At 46.9% G+C, this 27,985-nt stretch overlaps 1 protein-coding gene across 1 annotated transcript; it reads right to left on the reverse strand.

Moving 5' to 3' along the window:
• Positions 1 to 11,556: 11,556 nt before the first annotated feature.
• EI90DRAFT_3019416 (uncharacterized protein) lies at positions 11,557 to 12,202 on the reverse strand (the record flags this gene model as incomplete). Its single annotated transcript, XM_039057361.1, has 2 exons — positions 11,557 to 11,694; positions 11,831 to 12,202. The coding sequence occupies 2 exons, from the start codon at positions 12,200 to 12,202 to the stop codon at positions 11,557 to 11,559; spliced, it is 510 nt and encodes a 169-aa protein (XP_038911826.1).
• Positions 12,203 to 27,985: the final 15,783 nt, after the last annotated feature.

The raw sequence follows: 27,985 nt of genomic DNA on the forward strand, positions 1-27,985 counted from the left end.
AGTCAGGTTCGGAGTTCCGGGAGCCCGGAGTGGAGGTCAGGATTGTATGGATATGACAGCAGCCATATGCATAGTAATGCGAAGTTTGAATTCAGAATGACCGAGTCATAGCGAACTTAATGGTAAATATGAGGAATTTGAAATAGAAAACTGCAACAAATGCAGTGCAGTCAAGTTCTAATTAAACCATTAAAATAGCTTAGGCAAGGAAGGACAATAAGGATTCTAGGCACAGTCTGACCGCAGTAGAGCCACAGTTCAGCACAGCTGAGCGCAGTAGAACTATAGCATGAAAAATTCATTTTTTATTCAGTTTGAGGAAAATACACTGTAAATAAATCCTGTAAATATGAGGTAGAGTGTGAAAAAGGAAGGCAACCCAAGGAGTATAAAAGGGAGACCCTTTCTGCAACTTTTCACCCCCCCTCAGAGAAGTACAAAAATAGAGTATTATTTTTCTCAAGCATTTCTGGTTGTCACTCCAGCACAAAAAAGTGATATACAGTTAAGATTGCCACTGTAGAAAAAGGCAGCAAATAGGGAGAGAAATATTAAGTAAATATTTCAACAGGAGAACTAGTTAACACTCCAGATTTCAAAGTGTAAACACAAAACAGTTATTTTGCTACTGTTAAAACAAGCAATAAAATAAGACAAAAATAAAAACAAACTCAAGGGACACTTCAGACACAATCTAAACCCATTAACTGAGTAGAATCTTTGAAACTTCACCAAGTAGAAGATTTAATTCAAGTTAAAATCCAAATTAAACGATCCTACACAGAATTACACCCAGACAAATTGAGAAATTACAATAGAGGAACAGCTCCGCAGGGCTTTGTTTATCTGTAAGTCAATTCTCAGAAACTTTTAGACTAACCCATAAAATAGAATTAGCCAAAACGCTTGGATTGGTACTATAATTACAACAAATATTACTAGTACACTTCCCCATCCTAACTAAAGAACCAGGGAACAGCTTGGTGGTGGTCTCGTTTGAACCTCCCAACTGACCTTCCTTCATTCTCTCCTTCAGTGGGAACTTCCATTAATTGCTTACACACACCGTAAAATACACATCATTGTATCACTTATGGCCTCATGTGCTGAGCAACCCCACTGAGACCTCACACGGGCACAGCAGGAAGTCACCTGAGGTGCCCAGGCCAGGTGTGTCATAGGCACACTGCAGGTGGGTCAATGGTACATTGATACAAAGGAAGGTCATCTGTGCAAAATAAAGAGAAAATAAAGAAGAAGTAGAATAGGAAGAAAGTGAGGAAATGGAAAGGAAGAGAGGGAAAGGAAAAGGGGGAGGAGGTAGGGGAGGAGTGGATAGCAGGGCACCGGTGTCATATCCATCCCCGGCCATTGACTTCCGGTCCCTCCGATCCCTCTGGTCTACCCCCGCTCCTTCTTCACTAACCTCGGAGCTTCCGTATTCCGCAATCCCTTCAGTACCCCTCGATGGTCACCACCCCCTCCTTTCAATTTATTACCTACGCCTCCCTAAGTACAGAGCCCCGAAGACTTCCGGACAGCTCTGACGTCTGCTAGCGCACTCCCACCTCCATTGGGCAATACACTCACCTGCCCTGCAGAGCCCACCTTCAGGCCTATCCCTCCTTTCCATTAACCCCGTAACCTGACTCGTTGGTAATATTCAGTTGGCTAATGTTTAACCCCATTAGCTCCGCTCCGCCATTTGCGGACCTGTCTTCACTGTAACCATATATATATCCAACTTGTACATAGGTTACACTTCAGTAATAAAATCAACTAGAGTTACCCCCCTTCAGTTCTGGTCGCCAGTTAGTAAGTTAGGGCACGGATGTGTTACTTGGCACAGCGCTCCTGGCATAAGTTGCTGAGGCCGAAGCCCTCTGCCACAGAGACTTTCCCTCGTCTCAACCTGGTCTCTGACAACCAGGTCAGGTGGGGCTGGGTGGAGATGGGTCAGGTGGGTGTGCCCTGACAGTCCAAAATGGAACAATGGTGTCCAAATGGAGACAAAGGGAAGTATGGGTTAGGAACTGCACCAAAGGTCAAGGGTTAGACTCTATGGTGCCTCTGAAAGAAGATAAGGAGGGCAAGGGCCCAGAGGGGCAGGAGGATGAGGGGAAGTGGGGTGGATGACCAACTGGCTCACTTTCTTCCTACTCTACTTCCTCTTTATTTTCTCTTTATTTTACATGGACAACCTTCCTTTGTATCAATGTACCATTGACCCACCTGCAGCACACCTACAACACACCTGGCCTGGGCACCTTGGGCAACTTCCTGCTGTTGCCCAGCATGTGCACTTGCACTGGATGCCCTCAGGATCTCCTGCAGAGACACCCGGGTGGCTATGGCTGTGTGTGAGGGTGACGTGGCACCTGTCATGTGACCCAAGCTGCATGTATATAAACATACCTGAAGTGGGAACTGAAGAAGTAGCCTTCTTCTCATCTTTCCACTTCAGTTCAAGTGGCCAGGGACTGTCATATCCATCCCTGGCCATCGACTTCCGGTCCCTCCGATTCCTCCGTTCCAACTCCGCTCCTCCCTCACTAACCTCGGAGCCCCCGTTATTCCGCAATCCTCTCGGTACCCCTCGATGGTCACCACCCCCTCATTTCAATTTATTACCTACGCCTCCCTAAGTACGGAGCCCCGAAGACTTCCGGACAGCTCCGACGTCCGCTAGCGCACCCCCGCCTCCGCTGGGCAATACACTCGCCTGCCCTGCAGAGTCCACCTTCAGGCTTATCCCTCCTTTCCGTTTCTGGGTTATCGCCTGCCTTTCCGCTAACCCCGCGAACCGACTCGTCGGTAATATTCAGTCGGCTAATGGTTAAACCCCATTAGCTCCGCTCCGTTCGGCTCCGCCAATTGCGGAACCGTCTCCGCTGTAACCATATATATATCCCACTTGTACATAGGTTACGCCCCAGTAGAAAAATCAACTAGAGTTACCCCCCTAGGTTCTAATTGCCAGTCAGTAAGTTAGGGCACGGACGTGTCACTAGGCACAGCGCTCTTGGCAGAAGTCGCTGAGGCCGAAGCCCTCCGTTACGGAGACATTCCTTCGTCTCAACCCTGGTCTCTGACAGGAGCACTGTGCCATTGCTGTTTGTCCATTTGGTCCTTAATTTCACAGTAGGCAAGCAGGAAGTCTCTAGGGGGCATTTCAGGTCAATTTCGGACTGAGCCCAAAACGAGTATGCACAAGCGCCGATATATATAATGGAGGGGCCAAAAGCACAAGGAAACAAAGGGGATTCAAATCGGAACAAAGACATCCAAACGGGGACAAAGGGAAGACAGAAGCAGAGCGGTACCAAAGGTCATAAGGCCGAACCTGTAGGGAGGGCAAGGCCCAGAGGGGCAGGAGGATGAGGGGAAGTGGGGATGATGACTAACTGGCTAGAATGGGAAGAGCAGCAGTCCAAATAGGGATGAGGGGAAAACGCGAGAGATACATTACAAGTGGCAAAAGTGCTGAAGAAGATCCACGAAGCTCAGAGGTTGCGGAGCTTATGGAGGCGGGGTTGAAAGTCCGAGGAATATTGGCAATGGTGTTTACGTAGTATGAGGTCACCAATGCAATGGACTAAGACTGAGGTGGAGTCAAAGTCCGAGGTAGGGACTGTGACGGAGACTCGGAGCAAAGGTACGAGTGGTGCCCAAGTACAAAGTACGGGACAGTGGTGGAAGGTTGTAACTTGGTGGGAGGTCAGCGGAAGAGTACTAGAGGGAGGAGAGAGGAGAAAGGGAAGAGAGAAGGGGTGGCAGAAAGGAGAGTTGTCAGGTCTGAAGGTGAGTATCGGAGCAGACGGGAGGAGCGTAGGAGGATGGCGGAAGGGTGGAGGTGTTGTGAGGGAGGAGCAGAGGAGTAGGAGGAGGGTGGCAAGAGGGGTGGTGTTCGGTCCAAGGTGAGTATTGGAGCGGACAGAGATAGGGGAGGAGAGGGAAGGAGGAGTAGAGGTGGCATGGGAGGTAAAAGGAGGTGTGTTGCCAGGACCGAAGGTGAGTATCGGAACGGGCAGTGGTAGGGTAGGACTCCAGAGGTGGGGAAGGAGGAGGTCCAGAAGTCGGGTCGGGATCGGGTATGCACGGATATGACACATCCCAGATGGTGACGCTGCCAGACCAGGTGTCCTTCAACGCCAGGTTCTTAAACTACATTCCCCTCGAATGGAAGAGGGAAATGATCACTCATGACAGAATCAGAGTGGACTTCTCCTCAAATGAGGAGATGTTAAAAAAGCAATATCATGTAGACGAGATAATTGACGGGCTGAAGATGTCTTCAGCCTACAAATCGGGGTATTATACCTGAACAACTACCATGGCAACCATGAGCCACGGTAGAGCCCTCCCATCAGGAAAGAAGGCTGAAGAGCCAAAATCCAGATGGAAAGATGATACATCCTCGAAAAACTCGAGGAAAACTGACCAAAAGTCAGTTCCAATATGCGGCAAAATAGGGCAAACAAAAGATTGCCCAAGACACAATGCAACAAGCGATGAAAAACCAAGGCGCATAGCTGCCATGGAGATCACAAATGCATCAGAAGAAGAGTCGGAAGACTCATCAGACGAAAAACTAGAGAACAACTCTGGTAACTCCGGAGCATCAAGCTTCAAAGTAGAGGACCCATACGAAGGACCTCAATACTCACCTGACTCAGAGGGTGAGGAAGTCAACGTTGGGACCATAAGAATGGGCCCAATGTCAGTCATCGATTACAACGACATAAATTATAAAATCAAACTGGCTGTAGCACGCCAGTTAGAAAACATGGCAGATGAGAAAGTCGCCAAAGCCTTGGTGGAAGCACCAAGAAAAGATGCCTTGGGGAAATACACCAAAGTACCCAAGGAAAACAAGGAAAAAGGGAAGAAGGACCAAAAGTCCATCGAAACCCAGACCCCCTTGTTTGATGTGAAATTACGCATCTCAAAAGATGCAGGAAAATACCCCACAAACAGACTGCTCTCAACAAAGAGAACGCTGACAGCTCATATAAAAATAGCAGGTGTAAAAGCCTACACACTATTTGACAGTGGAGCTGAAACGGACGCTATATTGCCGGACTTCATCTGTGTGGTCCATATCCCAATTCTCCAGTCATCCTTCAAATGGGGACGAAAGGAACAAGATCACAGATCCTGTTTGGAACAAACGTGGATGTTGAGATCAATGGCCACATAGAAAAACACTACTTCAATGTGATTAACATCAATAGATACGACACCATATTTGGCACCCCCTGGTTAAACAAAAACCAGGTAAGCTTAGACTTCCAGTCCCACAAAGTGAGAACAGTGAACAAGGGCAACATAGATACCCTTGGAGTCAGTGAAGACCATGTGACGAGATCACACAGATGGAAAACTCGAGCAAGAGCTCGAGAACAACCAAAAAAGAAGCCCCCCTGACAGGGAGGCAGGATTGAAACACACCTCAGGGTAATCGAAAGAAAGTACCCTGAAGGTTGGCCCAATCCTAGTCTGGAAGGACTAGAACTTCCAGACATACCACATCTGGAAGGTCTCTCCATGAACAACCCCGAGTTCGAAATACTCAGGGAGTGGTGGAGAGAGAAATTCGAAACTGTAATGGCACCAGTGCCATTAGAAATGCCTCCCTTGAGGGAGGTGAACCATCGAATCCCGTTAAAGGATCTGAACAAAAAATTTTGGGAAAACACCCCGAGATGTCCTGCAGCACTGCAGGAAGCACTAGTGGCCAAAATAGATTGCTATGTAAAAGCAGGATGGTGGTATCCTGTGAACAGTAAGCGAGCATGCCCGCTACTGTGTATCTGCAAAGCAGATGGATCTTTGCACACAGTAATAGACATGAGGAATCATAACTCAAACACAATCCTCGATGTCACACCAATGCCAGACATGTGACTGATCCAAGAATCAGTTGCCAGAGCAACATACCGATCCAAGATCAATATGTCGGATGCATATGAACAAATACACATGGATCCAGATGATGTCCATAGGACGACATTCTCTACACCCCATGGGACGTACAACTTGAACACGATGCAGCAAGGAGACTGCAACACTCCCTGTACTTTCCAGCATGCATTGACCTGGGAACTATGAGGAGAAGTAGGCAGATGCCTACATGTCTGGTTTGACGATATATTCACCAGCACAAGCTTGGTGGAGAACCACAATAAAGCATTATTGTGGTTGTTCACTCACCTCAAGGGGGCAAAGTTCTACATAAGCCGGAAAAAATTCCAGCCATTTGCTCCAATCCTAGATGTTCCAGGAAGCCACATGGATGAACAAGGCATCCACGCCCAAGTGGATAAAATGGAAAAAATCCACAACTGGTGAGAGCCAGTAGACCACACAGGAGTCCTAAGATTCCTGGGAATGGTAGAATATCTATTGATATTCATGCCAAACGTCAGTGGCTACACAGGGCCACTGCAAACAATCTGCTCAAACAAGCAGACATTCAGGTGGACACCACTCCACCAGAAATGCTTTGATGAGATCAAACGCCTAGCATGCAGGGCTCCGATCCTGAAGCCTGTCCAGTGGAATCCACCAGAAAACCTCTCAGAAGAAGAGAGGAGCAAACTCCACATCTGGGTCATAACAGACGCATGCCCAGCAGGCATGGGTGCACTAATTGGACAAGGCGGAAAGTGGCAGACTTGCTGCCCAGCTGCATTCATGTCCAAAAAGTTCACCAACACACAACGTAGGTACTTTGCCTACGAGCTCGAGGCACTGGGCGTCCTCAAAGCACTCATGAGGTGGCAAGACGATCTCATGGGAGGCCGTGAATTCACAGTAATCACGGACCACAAAGCTTTGGAATATTTCAAAGTGAAAAACCACAACTCAGGCAGACACCTGAGATGGCAAGCCTTCTTCGCAAGCTTTAATTGCGAAATAAAATACGTGGAAGGCCACAAGAACAAAGTGGCAGATGCACTTTCACAGTACTATGACTCATCAACGGATGAGGATCTGCATTTCGATGACTACGTGTTGGCGGATATCCATCTGGATAAAAATGCAGAAGACATTATCCCCAACAGAATCGAGGAATATGAAGAACTGCTGCTAAGCAGTACCCTGAGTAAAAACTCAGAGAAAAAGAGACTCGCAGCAATACATGTGAGAAATACCCTAGAGGGGGGGAGTGCCCAAAACCTGGAAGAAGTCATAATTCCAGAGGAGAATCTTCGAAAACAATTCGAAGGAAAAGACCTCATCGAGGCAATAAAATCTGGATATTTGCAAAGCCAGATCCACCAGGAAATCCTAGAGAACCCGGGGAATTTCAAAAACTTCTCCATAAAAGATGGACTGATAACCCGACTTGGAGAAGGAGGAACAACCCAAATAGTAGTCCCAAAAGGGAACTACGAAAGGAAGTCCATTCGAGGAATAATCCTCGAAAACATCCACAAAATACTTGGACACTTAGGATCCAAGAAAACAGTGGAAACCCTCTGTCGATACTTCTGGTGGAAGTCGATGAGGAAGGACACCCACAAGTTCTGCAGGTCCTGTGGAACTTGTCAAACAACAAATAAAAGCACCAGGAGAAATCCCGGACTGCTTCACCCACTCCCGACCCCGGAAACACCATGGTCGTCAATACCCATGGACTTCACAGGTCCATTCCCAACAGGCTTGGGATATGATTACCTCTGGGTAATCATCTGCAGGTTGATGTCCAACATCCACCTAATTCCAATAAAAATAACGATGAATGCATTAGAACTAGTGTTCGTATTCCTTCGCAAAGTTGTAAGACTTCACGGTCTACCACACTCGATCATATCAGATTGAGACTCGAAATTCATGTCAAAATTTTGGTGCGAACTACACTGAATACTCGGTGTGCAGTTGAAATTCACAACTGCATTCCAACTGCAAGGTGATGGCCAAGCGGAAAGAATGATACAAAAAGTAATACAGATACTATGCACAATGGTCAGACCAGATCAATGCGACTGGGCAGCGAAGCTGTCGATGGCGGAATTTGCGATCAATGCAAGCTCGAACACATCAACAGGATTTGCCCTGTTTGAATTAATCTATGGCCACATGCCAAAGATGTGCCTAACAGCACCACCCTCGGACTACCCGGGAGTAAACAACTTCGCCCAAAAGGCGAAGGAAAACCTCATGGCAGCACACGACACGATAATACACAATCGTGCTGCTCAAACAATCTAGGCGAATAAGAAAAGATGCCCGGACCCACCTTTGAGAAAAGGCGAGCTTGCATACTTATCCATGGATAAGCTGAACCTACCCAAAGGGAGGGCAGGTAAACTAAAGCCCTTATACATAGGGCCTTACAAAATTCTGGAAACATTTCCAGAGACGTCAAACTACGTCCTCAAGTTGCCACCACAACTTGAACAATGCAGAATCCACCCAAGATTCCACATATCCCAGCTCATACCTCACAAGCCGAATGACCAAGAAATCTTCCCAAATAGGGAAGTAAACATATTCTACAATTTCAGGGAAGACCCCAATCGCGAAGCAGTAGTTCATGAAATCTTAAACCACGCATGGGTTCACAACGAACTCTGGTTTAAGGTTAAATGGGAGCTAGGGGACACCACATGGGAACCCCTAGGAAATTGCAATGACCTCGTCCACCTGGATGAGTACCTCACACTACAAAATGTGAGGGAACCAGAAAACCTCCCTATCAAAGAAGACAGGGAACTCTCGGCATCACTATGCCCCCAAAAACGGAGGCAGAGGAAGTAAAGCCAAGGGACGATTGCCCACAGCCAAGGGTGTGGGAAAGTTCTGGGCAAGCAACTCGCCCGGTGAAGGAGCGGAGCTGGATCACCTTATGTAACCAGTTTCCTACGTCCAATAACGATATTAGAGTTTGTGCTGATTTGCGTACTGACCGTGTTTTGGTTGCCAAATATATGATTGTTCACTGTCTAAACAACAATAAACACCCCCCAACGATCTCACCTGATGTATAGATCGTCTACGGATAAAATTCTATATTGACTTTACTATGATTTCTAGTCAATATTACACCTATATTTACCACTTTTCAGTAGGATGTGATTTTCCTGATAATTTACTGAAGGAAAACTGCTAATAAAATAATTCCGCAATAAATGTTACTCAATACAGGAGTGACCAAACTGCTCTTTCTATCGCTTAGAGTGCGTGCTAGTTATCTAGCAGGTTCAGGATCGCTCACTTTTCTCCTGTGGTGTGATAACCAAGTATTGCTGAGAGATTATTCAATTAAGAAGTCCCTCCACCAAATTCTCACTAATTCTCACTACGACACTTTTGTTCAGCTGTGTCTAACTGACCCTAACTCACGCTTAGAGTGACGTGTTAGTTTTATATTAGCTAACAACTAATATTTGCTTTTATCTTTTGGAGCAAACGAACCAACCACTGGTGAGGAGAATTAAACTTTTATTTCTACCTGAGGTTTGAGAGGGGGCAGAAGCGGTGGCCTTTTATGCTTTTCAGAGGCCTCTCTACTCCCACGCCTCGCACTAGTTACATGTGCTACATTTGTATTATAGATAGTTCTAGAATGATATAGGGGGTTGGGCTGTGTAAGCTTAATAATGGACTTAGGACATGACTCAGCAATAAGTAATTCATTTCTTTGTCTTTTGGGCCGATCTCAGCGGGATCTTGTAGCGCTGAAGCTATGCTCTACACCGCCTTAATTACGAACGGTTATCTTTAGAAATGACTCGGCTATAAAGGAACTTTCTAGACTGTTCTCTAATTGACCCCTTTTTGTGAAGCCACATCATTACTAATGTTCTAGAGCCTTCCCAATTAATTAACTGATCCGCGGACTTCTGAATCACTTCATGCTTATGATCCGAGATCCAGATCATCAATCATTCCTTTGTTCCGATTTATTTGGGCTTAAAATCAAAAAGTTTTGATGAATCATGGGAAAATATACAAGATCCGGTTTTTTAGCATTTTCTCCTCTTCTGATGCGATCAAAAACTGTCCGCCCGCGCCGGGGAATACTCTATCATATGGTATTCGGTCCGCCAGACTTCCGGGCGCCAATATATTTCCCTTGAGTCACATTACCTTTTGTAAGAATTAGCAAATAAATATATATGAATTATAAGGTGTTTCGCCGTTTGAGCGATATCTCCGTCAGTTTTGAAGCTTTTAGAATGAAACAAAACCGTGGATAAAGTTAAGAAACAGTCCTTCCAGATGGTAAAAAGATTACAGTCAAAAGTTTACTGGTTCCCGAGATATTTACATTTCTTTCCCAATGTTCCTTCTTATTCTGCCGTCTATGTGCTATTTTCTTGTTGTAGGGATATATTCTTTGAATATTACACCTATGTCAAGTTCTAGGCATGATTGTAGTAGATTAAATCTCATACTACATGGGTGTAGATATTTTATAATGATCTTCTAATGTCTGTCCAGTCTCATAAAGATCATGAGATCTGTTAAACGTCTGAACTTGTCACCTGTTCGTTGACTATTCTGATAGATCATTGTTTTATTCTTTGAATATTATTTCTCCTACACCGGACAGCCACACCATGTGCTAGAGATCACATGGGCCAGGTGAGTAACTCACCTAGACCACATGAACCACAGGCTCATGTGTAAAAGCACACACAAAATTGCAGCGAATCCCATGCACGCAAGAGCTAAAACCCCTCCCACCACTATGAGAAACATAACAACGAAATGTTGTTCTCTGGTGTAAGGGGTTGTTGTAGGTGCCAACCCTGGTTAGCCTAGTTCCTTGGGCTGCCAACAAAAGTGACTTGTATGAAGTTATATTTGCAACAGTATGGGAGGAAAGGCTAAGTTGCTCTTTCCACTTTCCCACACTATTGTATGTACTTTGTATATACATGTTTATTACAAGACAATTATACAATGATGTAATGGGAAATAAGGGGTGGGGCTGCCACTCCTTACACTCTCCTCCCTTGCGATATTAATATCGCATATAAGGAAGGGGTAACATGGAAAGAGAAAAGAAGAAGAAAAAATTTTCAAAAAATGAAAGTAAAGGTGGTTAAACCTTTACAAAACTGTTGGGATGACAGTTCATAGAATAAAGTTAAGGTAGAGGCTGTTAAGCCTCCACAGATCCATTGTTTTGATGGATCAGAGAACAAGGGTAGAGGCTGTTAAGCCTCCACAAATCTGTTGTTTTGACAGATCAAGAAATTCAAAATAAAGTAAAGGCTGTTAGGCCTTTACAGAACCATTGGTTTGATGGTCCAAGGAATAAGAGTAGTGTAGAGGCTGTTAAGCCTCCACAGATCTGTTGTTGTGACAGATCTGGAAATTCCCGGTTTAACAGGAATAAATCAAAAAATTAAAATTTTAAGATAAAATTAAAACATGATGTAGAGGTGGTTAGACCTCCACTTGTGAAGGCGATTAGGCCTTCAAATTCCTGATTTACAGGAATTTTACCAATAAAAAGTAAATAAAAAACATAGGGTCATGAAACCCTAGGCCATTTATGGCTGCTCCTCCCTAAACAACTGTTAGGGAGTGTTGGGGTCAATAAACCCCAGGCCAGTGAAGGCCTCTCCTCCCTAAATGATTGTTTAGGCTGTCGCTGCAGATGATCACCAGCAATGGTTGATCTCCACAAGTGAATATGTCGACGCTATCATTTGGATCGCGCATCACCAGGCCCTGTGGAATTATGGAGACAATCATCTTGGGTTTAGAGTGGCGTTCAAGTGGCTGGATACTGTACATGCGCAATGGGTCGCAATTCCGATGCAGCGCTTATATGCGCTCGCCTGTGAACGATACATTAAGTCGCTACCTTCGGAATCCATTGCTCCCCTGGCTCCCCCAACCCTCTCCACTCTCCAAAACCCTCTCTCCCCCCCTCCTCCACTTGGGTTTTTCTCCCAATCCACACCTTCAACTGTGCCAGCACCCAATCCCCAACCCGTCGATTTGGAGACATCTTCTGCACATCAACCTCCTGTTGATTGTGCGGCCTCCAAACCCATTCTGAGTCCCACTGCTGCACATACTGATGCCAATGCATCGCCAGCTGTGGCTCAGCCTTCACCTCTGCCAGTCTCATCGACTCCGGCATCTCCACCAGTTCCGGCTCTGATCCCTGCGACTTCGAAATGCCATCGTCACCACTGAGGTCGGAAAAAACATCGATCTGAGTGATGTTCATCCACACCTCCCTCCTCCATCACTCCCCTTCCCTCTTTATTTACTCATTCATTTAATTTAAATTTGCCTAGAAACATTCCCTTCCCTATTCTTACATATGCTGCAGTTGCTGGCAGAAACTTGCAGCCATGTATTTCTTTCCTGCTGCTCTCCGCAACCAGGGCACATTCTTGGAGGCAAGTTGGGGCAAGGATCCACCACCGCTTCCAAGTGATTGAGAACACCTATTGGTTGCTCTAAGGGGAGAACCCATAGGTTGTTCTAAAGGGAGAGTGTAAGGAAGGGGTGGTGATTTACTTATTCCTTTATTATTCCTTGTTGTAATTTTGTATTTACATATGTATGGTGCGGAGTCGGGTAAAGGGTTCTTTACTCTTCTCCACACCAACATCAAATACTAAGTTCTATACAACCTAGATATCGACTGACCTGAGGACTGAAGAGGCACCAAGGTCGGCACCTACACCGACCTTACACCTTTTTAGTGTAAGGCCAGTTGGGGTGCTGGCCTGGGTTGACTCAATCCTCAGAATGTCGAGATCTAGGTGTCAGGGTACACACCCTGACTAGCCCGGACCCGGACCTGCATCCGGACCCGCTTCCACCCGCTGCGCTTCCCGCATGCATGCACACTCGTGCACTGCATGCTCCAGGCCCGGTTCCTACCCCTTCATGTGACTTCCGGGTATCCCCAGAAGTTTTGCTGATATTGGGGCCACTGTGGGAAGATGAGAAGTTAGCTTCCTTCTCATCTTCTTACCCACAGTAGGATTGTGCCCTGGATAGGGCTGGCCAGACCTGAGGCTGTGGGCCATAGGGGAGGGTCATGGGGACCCAGGAGTCGTCCCCTGACACTAGGCTGTATGGAGCTTATGATTCGACATCGGGGTGAGGGTAAAGAGTGAAGAACCCTTGACCTGAGCCTGAGCCATACATATGTAAATACAGTTGTTTTGCATTGTATGCGAAGAATAAAGATGAATAAAGAAAGCATGCTTTGCATGCATCACCACTCTACCACCCATCCCTTACAGTAACCCTCGATTCGATCCAAACAAGCCACTGGACATCGAGATACAACAACCTGGGGAGCAAGGCTCCCTGGAACAACAACACCAGGCTGTCAGGGCACACCTGCCTGACCCTGTGCCACACCCTGCACCGCACTGCCCTACTCCACTTCCCCTGCTATCACTCCCCGTCCCTCCTTTCTCACTTTCCCCCTTTCTCTCTATTTCTATTCTACGGTCAATTTCCCTTTTCTCCATGTACCACTACATACCTAACCCCGTTCCCCTGATCGCCACACGCACCGCACACACTCCCACCTACTGAGCGGCCACCTCTGGGATCTCCCATGGAGATGCCTGGGGAGGTGCAGCTGTGTGCGGAGATGACGTGGCTTCCTCCACGTGACCCTAACTGCATGTATATAATAGCGCCTGGGGTGGGAACAGAAGAAGCAGCCTTCTTCTCAATTTCCCACTTCAGGTAAGTACCATAGCTTTTCCCTTTTAATGATAACTCAATTTCCCACTTCAGCCTAAGTGGTCGGGGATGCTCACCCTGTGACGGGACCGCCGCTATGCATAGCCGACACCTGTCCCATCGAGTCCCTGGTGCCAGGACCTCACCGCTTTCGGAGCTGTCCCTGACACAGGCGCAGATAAGCACCATGGACTACATGATGCACGCAGCACAAATGAGTGCCGCAAACCAACAACCATCCGCATTGCCAACAGGCACCGCATACCCCCAGCCTCCTCAAAGGGGCTTCCAGTGAAAACTGCACCGATGGCACAACAAGTGCCATTCCAGGGGCAGCATTTTCTGCTGCAGCCCCAGGTATACTCCCCAGGGAACGACCCTGGCCAGATCAACCCCTGGATCAGCCAATTCAGCCCAGGTCCAACAACACCTCAGCCAAATGCAGGCTGGGAATCAGTTATCGCATCAGCGGTAGCTGCTCAGACAGGTCAGCTCCACCAGGAGCTGAAAGAAATGAAGTCCCTCATAGGAGGGAGACAAGGGAGCGACAGCGGCTCCTCGTCCAGACTGTCCAAATGGGCATGGTCTGATAACTCGAGGGCATCAGAAGATGCCTGCGACAATTGCGCCCATTGGAGGCACAAATACAACAGAGCATGAAGAGATGCTGAGGGCATCTTCGACTCTCTGAAAGACACAGAGAGAGAGGTCAATCTCCAAAAGAGGGAGATCGAATTACTAAAATGCAAGCTCAGAGAGGCATGCGCACTGACAGACCTCGCTGCCAAACCCATCATGATGGGGGCCTCCCAGGTCAGGGGAGGGGATATGGTGCCAGGGCACCAACTATCCCACCACCCTGTGGGCAGGCGACCCTGTCCAGGTTGCATAAGGGCCTGCCCTCAGAAGGGCAAACCCATGTCGAGGGGAAGAGGGAGAGCGGTAGGCAACCGACAGCAGACCCTAAAATGGGGACCACTGCCAGAGGCGGCAGGCCGCTGAGTACCTCAGCACCCTATGGGCAAGCTACCCTGCAGGGAAGTGTCCTGTTAGACACTGGTCTGGGGTCGGCACTGAAGGTCACCTTTGCAGGCCGCTATAGGCTGCGATGGCCATGATGCCGCGAACAAGGCCCGAGGGTAGGGCATTTGGCCTCAGCGACTCTAAAGGAGTGCTGTGCCCCCTAGCTGTCTCTTGGCCCTCATTTCAGACTTACTGGGGTTGCCTTGCTGGGGTCAGGACTTGGGGAGTCATGGTCAAATTGATATTAGAGCTAAAGTACTATAATGTAGTATACAGGATATATATAGGAGGAAAGAATGAATGGGAGCGGACCCGGGCTGAAGGCCGAAGGGTCCGGAAGCAAACATGAATAAGGAGCGGGGTTGGCCACACAGCGGCCAGCAATGACTGAGGGTCAACACAAACAATAACAGATAAATAAAGGAAGGAGCATAGGGCCGCGATAGCAGCGATGGTATCATAGCGGCCCTGTAGGGGCCAAGTGGGGGGGGTAGAGGAGTCGCACTGGGCATGGTGCTGGAGGCAGACTCAGGGTGGGAAGGTTGGTGTGGCTGTGGGGGAGTCAGCCAGGTGCAGGGGAGCCTAGGGGCAAGCAGGGGAGTGAGCAGGGAGTCCTCAGGGAGGATAGGGCTGAGGTCAGGGCTTGCGCTCACACTCGCATAGTGGGAATGGGCTCGGGCGGCATCGGGATGGGCGGCTAACAGGCCGGAATGCACAGCCGTGACATGTCCACATGTTATACGAGACCACCGAACTCAATGAGTTCAGCAAAGTCAAAGCTCCAGTTGACATAACAATCGACCCCAACTTCCCCATGAGGAGAATAGCGGGGTCAGAAGCGGCACACAACACCACATACACTTGGTGGACAAGTGTGAGTGGGAAAGAATTCATACACTGGTACGAACAGGCCAAAGCTGCCTTCAAAAGCAGCAAGGTACATAGAGTCCTTCACGAAAAAGCAAAGGAAACCGAGAAATACTTCTTGGGACTCCCAAGTATTGCAAAACTCGCAGAGGAGTACAATTCCCTGGAGAACAAGGGAAAAATCTCCTGGGAAAGTCTAGGCAAAGCTGCCTATATAAAGTCCCAGTTCAAACCACTCAGGACTCCTGAGGAACGTGCCACAAGAACTGCAGAGTGGGAAGCGAAAGCTTCCAAATACCGGGAAAGAGATGCAAGTCTCCGCGCTGGACAACCAGGCCAATGACCACCCTTCCCCATGGGAAGAATGATAGACCTACCGTACTCCACACCTGAGCCAAGTACCTCAGGAACACAACAACCCGCTCCCACCCAGGGAGCGCTGAAGGAGAGAACGAAGGAAGGTCAGTTGGGAGGTTCAAACGAGACCACCACCAAGCTGTTCCCTGGTTCTTTAGTTAGGATGGGGAAGTGTACTAGTGTTGTTTATTGTAAATATAGTACCAATCCGAGTGTTTTGGCTAATTCTATTTTTATGGGTTAGTTTTAAAGTTCCTGGGAATTGACTTACAGATAAACCGAGCCCTGCGGAGCTGTTTCTTTATTGAAATTTATTAATTTGTCTAGGTGTAATTCTGTGTAGCGTTGTTTAATTTGGATTTAAACTTGAATTTAATCTTCTACTTGGTGAAGTTTCAAAGATTCTATTCAGTTAATGAATTTGGATGGTGTCTGGAGTGTCCCTTGAGTTCGTTTTATTTTTGTCTTTATTTTATCGCTTGTTTTAACAGTAGCAAAATAACTGTTTTGTGTTTACACTTTGAAATCTGGAGTGTTAACCAGCTCTCCTGTTGAAATATCTACTTAATATTTCTCTCCTTAATTGCTGCCTTTTACTACAGTGGCAATCTTAACTGTATATCACTTTTTCGCACTGGAGTGACAACCAGAAATGCTTGAGAAAAATAATACTCTATTTTCTTACTTCTCTAAGGGGGGCGAAAAGTCGCAGAAAGGGTCTCCCTTTTATACTCCTTGGGTCGCCTTCCTTTTTCACGCTCTACCTTCTATTTACAGGATTTATTTACAGTGTATTTTTCTCAAACTGAATAAAAAGTGAAATTTTCACGCTATAGTTCCACTGCGCTTTGCTGCGCTGAACTGCGGCTCTACTGCGGTCAGACTGCGCCTGGAATCCTTATTGTCCTTCCTCGCCTAAGCTATTTTAATGGTTAATTAGAATTTGTCTGCGCCGCATTTGCCACAGTTCCCTATTTCAAATTCCCCATATTTCCCATTAAGTTCGCTATGACTCGGTCATACTAAATTCAAACCTCGCATTACTATGCGTGCGACTGTGCTGAGACCTTCAGCTGATTTATTCCAATTTTATTTAGTGACATTTAGTTAAAATGAGACTGAAATGATAAATGAGTGAATTATTCAGGTTTAAAACTGAAAGAAAAAGTTGCTAGTAATCAAGAATTACTCAAACGAATGTGTTATAGCTCTCTACTTCATTAGAACATCGTTCCCTAAAATTCCCGCCATGGTCCGTCGTAGTTTAGTAGTTTTCGTGAATTTCGTTCATATTCCCTGATTCCCCTTTGTATTATCACATCCTAATCCTCCATATGTATTGTTCGTTGTTATAGTAGGTCGTCCTCGAAGATATCATATTTTTATGTATTTTATTTAGGGCTCTAGACCTCTTGAAGCTGTCTTCCCGCGTGTTTTCAGGTTTCTAACTTCATGTCCTTGTATCTCATTCATTTCTGGATGTTTTCTCACGTTCTTGGTATCATAAATTTTCATTTATTCCCACCTTTCCAATGGTACTAAGGTTGTGTCCTATTTCCCTGTATTCGTTGAGTTAGCAAAGTTTCGCGTGCACATTCGGTAATCACGTGCGTCGTTCCCATAGTTGTTCGTATGCGGGAGCCGTTTTCGTTTAGTTGTTCGGGATTTATGATATGCGCGGGTGTTTATTTCTTTCATATGGGCTTCTGTGATTTATTTCAGATTTTTCCCTCATGATCTAAGGTTGTTTTGCACTTTTCGTGCTTTGTTTTGACCGGGCTCTTCCTTATTTGGACGGAAATTGGTCTTCGCGATCTGCCGAAGTGCGGATCTCGGTTCCGACGGCCGGTTCCCTGCGCATCGCCACCCTCACGTGTCATTACACATGATGCGGATTCCTATATTCCCGTCATGGGTATAACTTCACAACGGCTGGACCGTTTGAGCTGAGAATTTGCATAACTATAGTTTCCTATTTTTCATAATTTCCGTGTAAATTTCGTTGTATGTTTTAATTATGGATCCTACGCAATCATCGTCTTGTCCCTGAGCTCGGACTTTTGATGTCGCTATTCCCGTTATTGGATTTCTCATTAACGCATGATCCTTTTATTATGGAAATTTGGGAGGATTAAGAGTAGATCCTTTCCTTTCTAACGGGCTATCAAGCTTGTCTCGGTCGTTACTAGTTAATCTTCGCGCTTGCTTTTTAGACATTGTCCTCGTTTTGCAGGAGTTTTAGTCATATCTCCGTCGTTTATGGGTAGTTTCCCCTGTAATTACTCTCATTGGTTCCGTTTGGGTGACATCTACATTTCCTATTATAAACACGACTTTGACTTTTGCATTAGTTCCTGAGGAATCTTTGTTCCGTGGTACTTCCATCCTTGCTACATGTGCGGACGTGGGAAAGTAGTTTCCGTGGAGGTTCTCTGATTATCTTTATAGTCAAATCTTGGTCGATTGTCCTAATTCTTGGTTTAATATTTGCTATAAATTCCCCCGAGAATTCCGTCTCGTTGATGGTAAGCTTGAAGTATTTTTGTTATTTTTCTTTCTTTCGATTTATCGTGTATAGTCGTAATAATTCGTAAAAATTCGTAAAATTCGTTAAAATTCAGGTCCTTCTATGTTCTCATATCTACTTGTCGTATGAGGTTTTGTGATTTATCTGGCATATTTCCATAATGGGTTTCCATAGTGTGGCCGTTATTTCTCCTACAGCGCCCACTTCATCGAGCCCACAGCTCAACAATGTAGCCCAGGCTACGTCATTGCATCCAACGCAGCAATTGGATGTCCAGATGAACAACCCAGAGGAAAACCCTCCTCTGGGGCAATAACTCCACCCTTGAGGAAAGGGAAAGTGACATGGTAATACGCCATCGAAGCACCTGTGAAAACACCTTCCCCCAACTCAAGGCCCTGCACACAATATTGTATGCGAGGAACCACAAGTAACAATTGCGGAAATCTCTACTTTGTCAAAAAACCCACATCCACCACCGCTCATGTGTAAACACCATTTACACATGAACCCTCACAGAACAGGTGAGGAACACTGTTATGGAAATGGGAATTTCCCATTTTAGACTCTTATGGGTTCTGTGTCACATGATTTGTATAGTAATATAGAAAACCAATCAACAATTAACCAAAAACCCGCTGTGCTAACTTCTGTTACACCACATGTCAAACCATCTGTGAAACCACCTGTAAACCATTATGTCCAACCCCCTTCCCTATTCCTGCGCCAGAACGGACGAAAATGGGCGCTTCCGGCCCCATTTTTGTAACATTGGTGCCCCAACCCCGGTCGCATCCAGGAATCCGGATATGCGACACTCTGCGCAGGACCAGACACCCCGGAACCTCGCACTGAGGCCCCCAGACAATCGCCAGAGGGAGATTTCTCTTCTGCAGCAAGTCCTGGAGGAGTTCTCCAGTGGAACGCTTCCAGGCGCGCGCGCACCGCTGGAATCACTGCTGGAATGGAGACAGTCGACTCTGGAGACAATTGGGATCGAAAGTGGATACGATCGGGCCACTGGGACACCCCTCTATCGCCTCATACGCTCGCGCCGCCACCAATTGCACACCATGGTTCAAGAGGTGCGAAAATTCACCCGGACGGCAGCAGCGCTGGGATATATGCCCAGCGATTTTGAGGTGGACCCCCGGGGCGATTGCAGCTTGATACTGGGTGGATCTCAGCTGAGTGGCCTGCATACAGCTTGGAATTTTCTGGCTGGGCAACTAGCTAAATTCTATTTACATTTCCAAGGTGTCAAGAAGGCTTTGGCCCTGTTTCTGCATGAAACTCGGCCTTCCAATGCTATTACGACACGCTCCCAGCCCATCCCAGCCGATTCCCTTCCCCAATCGCCCACTCCAGCCCCATCCAACCCCCCCCAATTCGCGTCATCCTCATGCAATCGCGCGTCCGCTCGCGCAGACGCATCCAGTTCATGAACTGACGGGTTTTGGGTCCAAACCGCCGATTTCGACGCGTTTGGTCGCTCAAACTCCCCCTCCAGCCCTTCAGCGCCCCTCAGCGCCGTCCCATCTGTCGATTTCGACGCAAATGCCGATTTCGACGCGTCCATCACCCCCTCCACACCCGGTTGTCCCACCACCGATTCCCTGGAATACTCGGCCCATTTCCGCGCGCTCCATACCCTCTCTGGATCTCCCACTCGCTGTGCCGGGCCCGGAAGCGCCGCGTCCCCTCACCATTTCTCCTCCCCTTTCCACTCCAACACTCCCTCTCCCTCTGCCAACTTCCATAATCCCTCACCCCCATCATTCTCTCCCATTTCCTTCAGTGCGGCCACTTCTCCACCACACTCCAACCTCTTTGGGTCTGCTCTACTCTGCTATTTGCAGCGCGGACCCAACTCAGCCCCGACTCCAGTCTGGGGCACCATTGCTGCCTCCCCCAAAGCTTTTGGGGCCTGTGCGACCACCTGGTGAACCACCTCCCTGTGGGATCATAGGAGTTGGGGGGCTGAGGCCACTTTCATTTTATTTTCTTATAATTTCTTATGTTTTTATGTTTTATTTCATAATTTAAACCTCATGCCAAGCTTTCCCACTGGGTTTTGGTGCTGGCTGAGGGACTTTTTCTCTATTGTGAGACTTCTCACAACCTTTCTCTTCTTTTCCTTTCCTTCATTTTGGGGACTTCTGCACAGAATCCCATAAGAGTCTGGGGGGCGATGTTATGGAAATGGGAATTTCCCATTTTAGACTCTTATGGGTTCTGTGTCACATGATTTGTATAGTAATATAGAAAACCAATCAACAATTAACCAAAAACCCGCTGTGCTAACTTCTGTTACACCACATGTCAAACCATCTGTGAAACCACCTGTAAACCATTATGTCCAACCCCCTTCCCTATTCCTGTGCCAGAACAGACGAAAATGGGCGCTTCCAGCCCCATTTTTGTAACAAACACCAAAGACATACAACCTTTGGGTCGAAATTCATTTTTGACAAAATCTATTACTTTCCTCTCTGCGATACCCATGTATCGCCATTGTAACGGGGATTTGCTGGTGTACCCTAAACAAGCCAAATCCCGCAATTCTACCACCCTCAGCAAGCACCTCACATCCATCACATGTAGCCTATATCCCCTCACACTCTTTACACACATTTCCTATTTTTCCTAATTTTTCTGATTCCACTTCTGATGTCTGGAGGCCGATGTTTCCATTTTCTTATTGTCATGTGATATTCTTTCCTATTTTGTCTATCGGACTCTTCCGTGACTGCTGTACAGTTAGTTAGAGAGTATCAGCACCATGCTTGAGAGGACCAATATACCCCACCTCTTACCTGACCTCAGTGAGATTTCTATCCCCCCTCCTTCCTGTTGTGAGTCTAGTTGGATAGACCCGTTACACCATTCACTTCAAAGTGATGGCCCACACTCACTTATTCCCTAAACCTTTTTCTCTCTCCTTCACCGACATGTACAAATCGCCCACTTTAAAGTGGCAACAATAAAATGCTCATTGATAATTTCAAACTCAATGTAAATCAATTCTTTCACCATTAACCTTGTATGCATCACAAATGCAATGCAAGGGGGGAGAATGTCAGGGCAATAGCCCCAAACCCCAAGCCACATGTAATTAAGATACATATAGTCACGTGGGTAAGCAGGAACCTCCAGGTAACTGCTTACACACTACCGTAAAATACACACCCTTGTATCACTTATGGCTCTGTGTGCTGAGCTACCCTGAGACCTCACAGTTACACCCTAGTGATAAAATTGACTAGAGTTTTCCCTCTTCTAGTTCTCGTTGCCAGTTAGTAAATTAGGGCACAGACATGTAACTAGGCACAGCACTCCTGGTCTAAGTCGCTGAGGCCAAAGCCCTCCACCACGGGGACATCTCCTTCATCCCGTATCTGGTCTCTGACAGATCCGATGGTTAACCTCCCTCAGAGGAGGCATCTCTAATGGCGCTGGCACCATTATGGTTTCAAACTTTTCTCTCCACCATTCCCTGAGTATTTCAAACTCGGGGTTTGTCATGGAGAGTCCTTCCAGATGTGGTAGGTCTGGAAGTTCTAGTCCTTCCGAACTAGGATTGGGCCAACCTTCAGGGTATCTCTTTTGGATTACCCTGAGGTGTGTTTCTTTCTTGCCTCCCAGTCAGGGGGGCTTCTTTCTTGGCAGTTCTCAAGTCCTTGCTTGAGGTCTCAGTGGGGTTGCTCAGCACACAGAGCTGTAAGTGATATGATGGTGTGTATATTACGGTGTGTGTAAGCGGTTAATGGAAGTTCCCACTTACCCACATGACTATATGTACATCGTGATTACATATGGCTTGGGGTTCGGGGCTATTGCCCTGACAGTTTTCCACCCAAGTGATCTCGTCGCATGGTCTTCTCCAACTCCAAGGGTGTCTATGTTGCCCTTGGATGCTGTTCTCACTTTGTGAGATCGGAAGTCTAAGTTTACCTGGTTTTTTGGCCAAGCTTGCGAGGCGTTGTTTACAGAGGGGTTAGTTTTTTTTTCGTGGGAATATACCGTGTGAAAGTGCAATCCCACCCCCCCATGGCCACCCCGTGAGAAATGGCCACCCTGTGGGATCTGTGCAACATCGGATCCAAATGTATATCTCATCCGTGCAATGTGTGTGCCACAAAATATTGCGGCAACACTTGCAGTGTTGTATGTTAATAAATACATAATAATCATAACAATCATTTAAGCTATATATTTATTAACTTTGAGGGAAACTTAGGCTCTATGTAGCCTTTTAACCTTATCAACATAAGAGGGATGGCTCACCCGTGATATTGTGGCTGTGCTACATACACACGTGCAAGCTGCAGCCCTCTCTCTCCCTCTCTGCAACTCCTTGCTACTGGCTCTCAGGCCCTTTCTGCAAAGCCTTAAGTGCCCTGGGCTTAGGATTTTGTATAAGTAGTACTATTTGGAGCAGATCCATAGGGTTCAAAGGTCTACTGAAGTGCGACCCCTGTCCCCCAGCCCCTGTGTTAGCCCGCACAGACTGGGATCAGTTCGGCAGTTTAAGACCAGCACCTCTCATAGCCTACAAGTTGTAGGGATTCCTGGCCCCTTTTTTCCTTTTGGAAAATACGTCAGCCTTGCTCCTTACTGCAACTTGTGCAGCGAGCCTGTTCCCTGCTTCACAATAGGAAATTTATTCAATTTGCCTGTAATAGGGCATATTGCCTTTGCAGAGGCCTTTTCTGTTTATACTGTGTGCACATTGAAGCTGTGGGTGCAAGAATATTTATAATTAACATCTTATGGAGTTAATTTAAATAAATTTTTAGATGCCAACTGAGGATGAGATCCTCCGTGCAGAGAAGATGAGGAGAAGAAATGAGAGGAAGAAGCTGAATCGTGCAGCTAGCCAAGGATCGCTACATACACCACTCACTCAAATCCATTCTCAATCAACTGTTGCTGGGCCCTCCCAACCACCCAACTCTTCTGGGACATCTCAACAGAGATCCCAACATAATCGAAATCCATCTATTGGGACACAGCTTGCCCTTGACCTTCAACAACTGGATGTCCAATCTCAGGTTGGGTCTGAAACCCCTGAAATTCCTAGGAATACACTACGTATGTTGTATTCAGTTCTCAGTAGAATACACAGAATAACTTTCTACACAGAAATCACTCCACCAAGCTCTGCTGGTCCTCGACTTCACTCTGACCGTCTCTCACATACTCCTGAAGAGACACGTAGACAGCACCAGAGGACTCGTATTGGGTCTCCAGCTCAAGGTGGAGCTGATGTTGGCATGTATTCACCCTCTGGGCCTCTTGAGCCTTTCTCCCTTCCTGGGCCTTCATCTGTGCCTCAAAGTCATCATCATGAATCATCTCAAGATTCCGGTCAAGTTCATAATTCTCCAGAGCCAATGCAAAGATGCAATCGTGGCCATAATGCACCTGTCTCTGCATTTGATGGAGATAGGAACAGGTGTCGGAGATGTATTGACACTGATCGCAGGTACAAGGAGGCTCGCCAAAAAGCAGCCCAGGAGCGAATGGTGGATCAATCTTCACCTCCCCCCTCATCTCCCATTTCATCACAGGAACAACCTTCTCCTGCACCCTCTAGGCCATTATCTCCTCTGCCTTCATCCTCGCCTCCAGACCTATCAGATTCACAGTGGGATCAAGGGCTCAATGATGAAGATTTGATGAGAGGATTTGCATCTGCAGTATCCGCCAATGATCGTGCTCTGTTAAAAAAGTTTCGAGAAGAGCTGATGAAGGTTCAAATGGAACACTGCGATGCTTGCCATGAGACATGGTTTGACTTGAAAGTCAAGGATGGACATTGTGCGAAGTGCAGAAAGGATGCGATCAAGTATACAGCAGCAAATTCCATGGACCCAGGCTGCAAGCCACAGTTCATTGTGGACGATCCTTCTTTGGAGCTCACACAGATCGAGGAGATGCTGCTTGCCCCAATTCATGTTGTCATGCAAGCCCACACTGTGTATGGTGGACAGATGAAGTATTCTGGACACATTTGCAACTTTGTCCGTGATACTTCTGAAGTTCGCCAGTTGCTCCCCATCCTTCCTGAGGAGTGTGAAGTCATCCAGATCCAACGGGAGGGTCCAGATCATGTCCTTGGTCATGATGTCCAGCATCTCTACTATGTTCGGCGCCATGTTGTTCAGCTGTGGTTAGAATGGCTTGTTGAGCATCACCCAGCATATCAACATGTCATTATTAGCCAGGAGAATCTGTCCCAACTTCCAGAGAGTGGTAGTGTCCAGCACCGCCTACAGTCCATTAGGATCAGTGAAGCAGGTGATGAAGGAGATGATATCCTGGGGCCATCAAATGGAGATGAGACTGATGGAGCAGAGGGGGGGAGGGCACTTTTCACATCAGGATTTGTTCCAAATGTGAATGAGGAGCGAGTCTCTGAGCTCCAAAACTTGCGCATGGCAGCACAGGCAGGACAAGGGCCTATTCTCATGCCGCACATTGAGTCCCAGCCAATCAGTGAATGGCATGACAATCCTATTGCCTCAAGGGCTTTCCCTAGCCTCTTCCCTTCTGGCCAGGCAGACTTTTGCAGTCCCCGTCAAAAACCAGTCTCATTCTCTGAATGGGCTTCACACCTCATGCGATATGAGGATGGTCGCTTTGCAAAACACCCTCGCTTTCGCTATTGGGCATTGAACACAATAATGCGCACTCAGGCCAAAAAAGACTCTTCATGGTATCTTACCACTCACCCAGATGAACGACAGTGGACAGTTGAGCAGATAAGGGAAATGGTGGCAGATGCTGGGCCTGACCAGCTGAGGGAACTAGCAAAGCGTGTCTCCAGATCAGGAGTGAAACTTGCGGGAACTAAACCATTTTGGATGGCACGTCAGAGTGAACTCACCGCCATGATGTATCAGCTCCATTCACCTCATGCATTCATAACTGCATCAGCTGCAGACCTCCAATGGCCAGACCTCCACCAGCACATGCCACAGTGGGCAGAATCACAGGATGTTGGGGAGCAGGCAGCCTATCGGAAAAGGCGAGAAGACTTAAATGACAATCCTGCCATTGCTGCATACTACTTTGTGAAGAGATGGGAATTGTTTGTTGATTTAGTCCTCAAAAAAAAGTTCCAAATCGTTGATATGTGGTGGCGGTAAGTCAATGGACAGTTTACTTGGTACTGTTGTCTGATTTGTATCAAATGCTTAGTTATGAGTGGCAGTTTAGGGGGAGTAGCCATGTCCATGGCTTCATCTGGTTGAGGGATGCACCACCTGTGGATGATTTGGACCTCGATGATCAGGAGTCAATCCAGAACTTCATTTCTTTCTGGGATCCAATTGTGTCAACCTGGAATCCTGATATGCATGCCTTTTCCCATCAACACGCATCCTCACTATCCTATACTTTACTAGAAGACACCCAGAAGGAACTTGCAGAACTCCTTAACCGTGTTCAGCGTCATTCCAAATGCCCTTCCTCATATTGTTCGCGACGAAACAAACACACAAAGGAAGTGCAGTGCCGATTTGGCTTCCCAAAGGACCTTGATGAGCTCACTAAAATTGTCAAGGATGAGAAAGGGATCATTGATCTTTGTACAAGGAGGAATGACCCAATCCTGAACTCCTACAATGATACTGTCATCCTGGGATGGTGTGGAAACATTGACTTCCGTCCCGTGACAAGCTTCAGTGCTGTTCTGGCATATGCTGCAAAATATGTCACAAAGGCTGAATCCAAATCTCGAACATATGATGAAGTCTTACAAGCCATCCTTGACAGGTCCAATGCTTCAGACCGGGTGCAAGGGGTATATCTGAAGCTACTTCAGACCCTCATCACTGAGCGAGACTTTTCCGCACAAGAGGTCTGCCACCTTCTCCATGGCCTGAAGATGCACCATTCCACACGCTCCTACATATCTGTCCCACTTTTCCCAAGGCCTTCACTCCCACTTGACTTTGAGAATGCAACACGAGAGTTCAAGACACTCAGGGAGAAATACAGCTTGCGGCCTCATAATCTTGGCAATCTGTCCTATTTAGCATTTCTGCGGAGATATGATTATCAAAGCTATAAAGAGCGTGGTGCGAATCCACAGCGTGCAAATGCTGCAAAGGAACGGGTAACCATCATGTATCCCATCCCACACCCACACCCTGAAAATGAAGAAACATATCCCTTCTTTTGTTTTGCAAAGTTGCTTCTTCATTGTCCATGGAAATTAGGTGATGCTTGGCTGGAGGATGAGGATTGCTGGGTGGAGAAGTGGTCTGAATGGTCTGAAGACCATCATGAACTTCTAAATGATGGACTACCTTCTTTGGAGCAGAGTAGGACTGAGGATCAGGATGGTCAGGATGATGAAGATGAATTAGAGGAGCTCACTCAGGAGGAGGGTTTTAACCCAATGGAGGGTTGGCAGCTTGAAGCATTACTTGGGCCCCATCGACAGCCAGGTGTTACAATTGAGGCATTGGGGAGCAGACCTGTGGATCGTCAGCACAACTGGTGCCAATCTTCACTACCCATTGACATACTGAGGGATGCAGAAAACTTCCTGAAGGAGGCCAAAGCCATCGAAGGAGGCAGTTCAGAATTGGAATTTGCCCCTGTTGAATACCAGAAACTGAAAGGCAACCAGAGAATTGTCTTCATTCGGGTTATGGCATACTTCAAGGCACTATTTATGCACCTTCGGGACCGTATAAACCCTAAGCCTGACCCTCTCCACATTAACATTGATGGCAGTGCTGGGACTGGAAAATCCTTCCTCATTGGGGCCATTTGCACATCCCTTAATGAAATAGCTACTGAATATGGCATTCCAGGATCCCCTGTTGTGCGTCTTGCACCGACTGGGGTGGCAGCATTTGGGATCAGGGGTTGGACAATCCATTATGCTTTGGGAATTGGTGCCAAGAAGTGGGTAGGGTTGACAAATTCTGGGAAAGCACGCCTCCAAGACAGGTGGAAGGACATCAAGTTGATCATTCTTGATGAAAAGTCAATGGTTGGATGTAGAACTGCTGGAAAGATTGTCAGTCGCCTCAAAGATATCTTTCCTGAAGCAGCAGATAACCAACTGGCTGGCATGTCCCTGCTCCTCTTTGGAGACTTTTGTCAACTTCCACCAGTTGGTGAAGCCCCTTTATTTACCACAGCCAATCTGAAGCATGACCTCAGTCGCATTGGAAATCGTCTCTACCATTCTATCCCTGAGTCAATAACGCTAAAACAAATCTTCCGCCAAGAGGGTGCAGATAGAGAGCAGACACATTTCCGTGATTTCCTTCAACGTCTTCAAACCAATGAGGTCACTTTGGAAGATTTCAACCAGCTTCTGGTTCCACGCATGTGGACTAACCTCCCCCAGCATGAAAGAGAGGGTTTCTCAACAGAAATTCATCTTCTCCCACAGAATGAGCTTGTTGATACCTTTAACCTTCATCGATTAGCCTCATTGAATAAGCCTGTTGTTCGTATCAAGGCAATAAACCATGGGGCAGGAGCAGCAGCTGC

The sequence above is a fragment of the Cantharellus anzutake genome (assembly GCF_015039405.1).
Source record: "Cantharellus anzutake strain C23 chromosome Unknown EI90scaffold_58, whole genome shotgun sequence".
NCBI classification, from domain to species: Eukaryota; Fungi; Basidiomycota; class Agaricomycetes; order Cantharellales; family Hydnaceae; genus Cantharellus; species Cantharellus anzutake.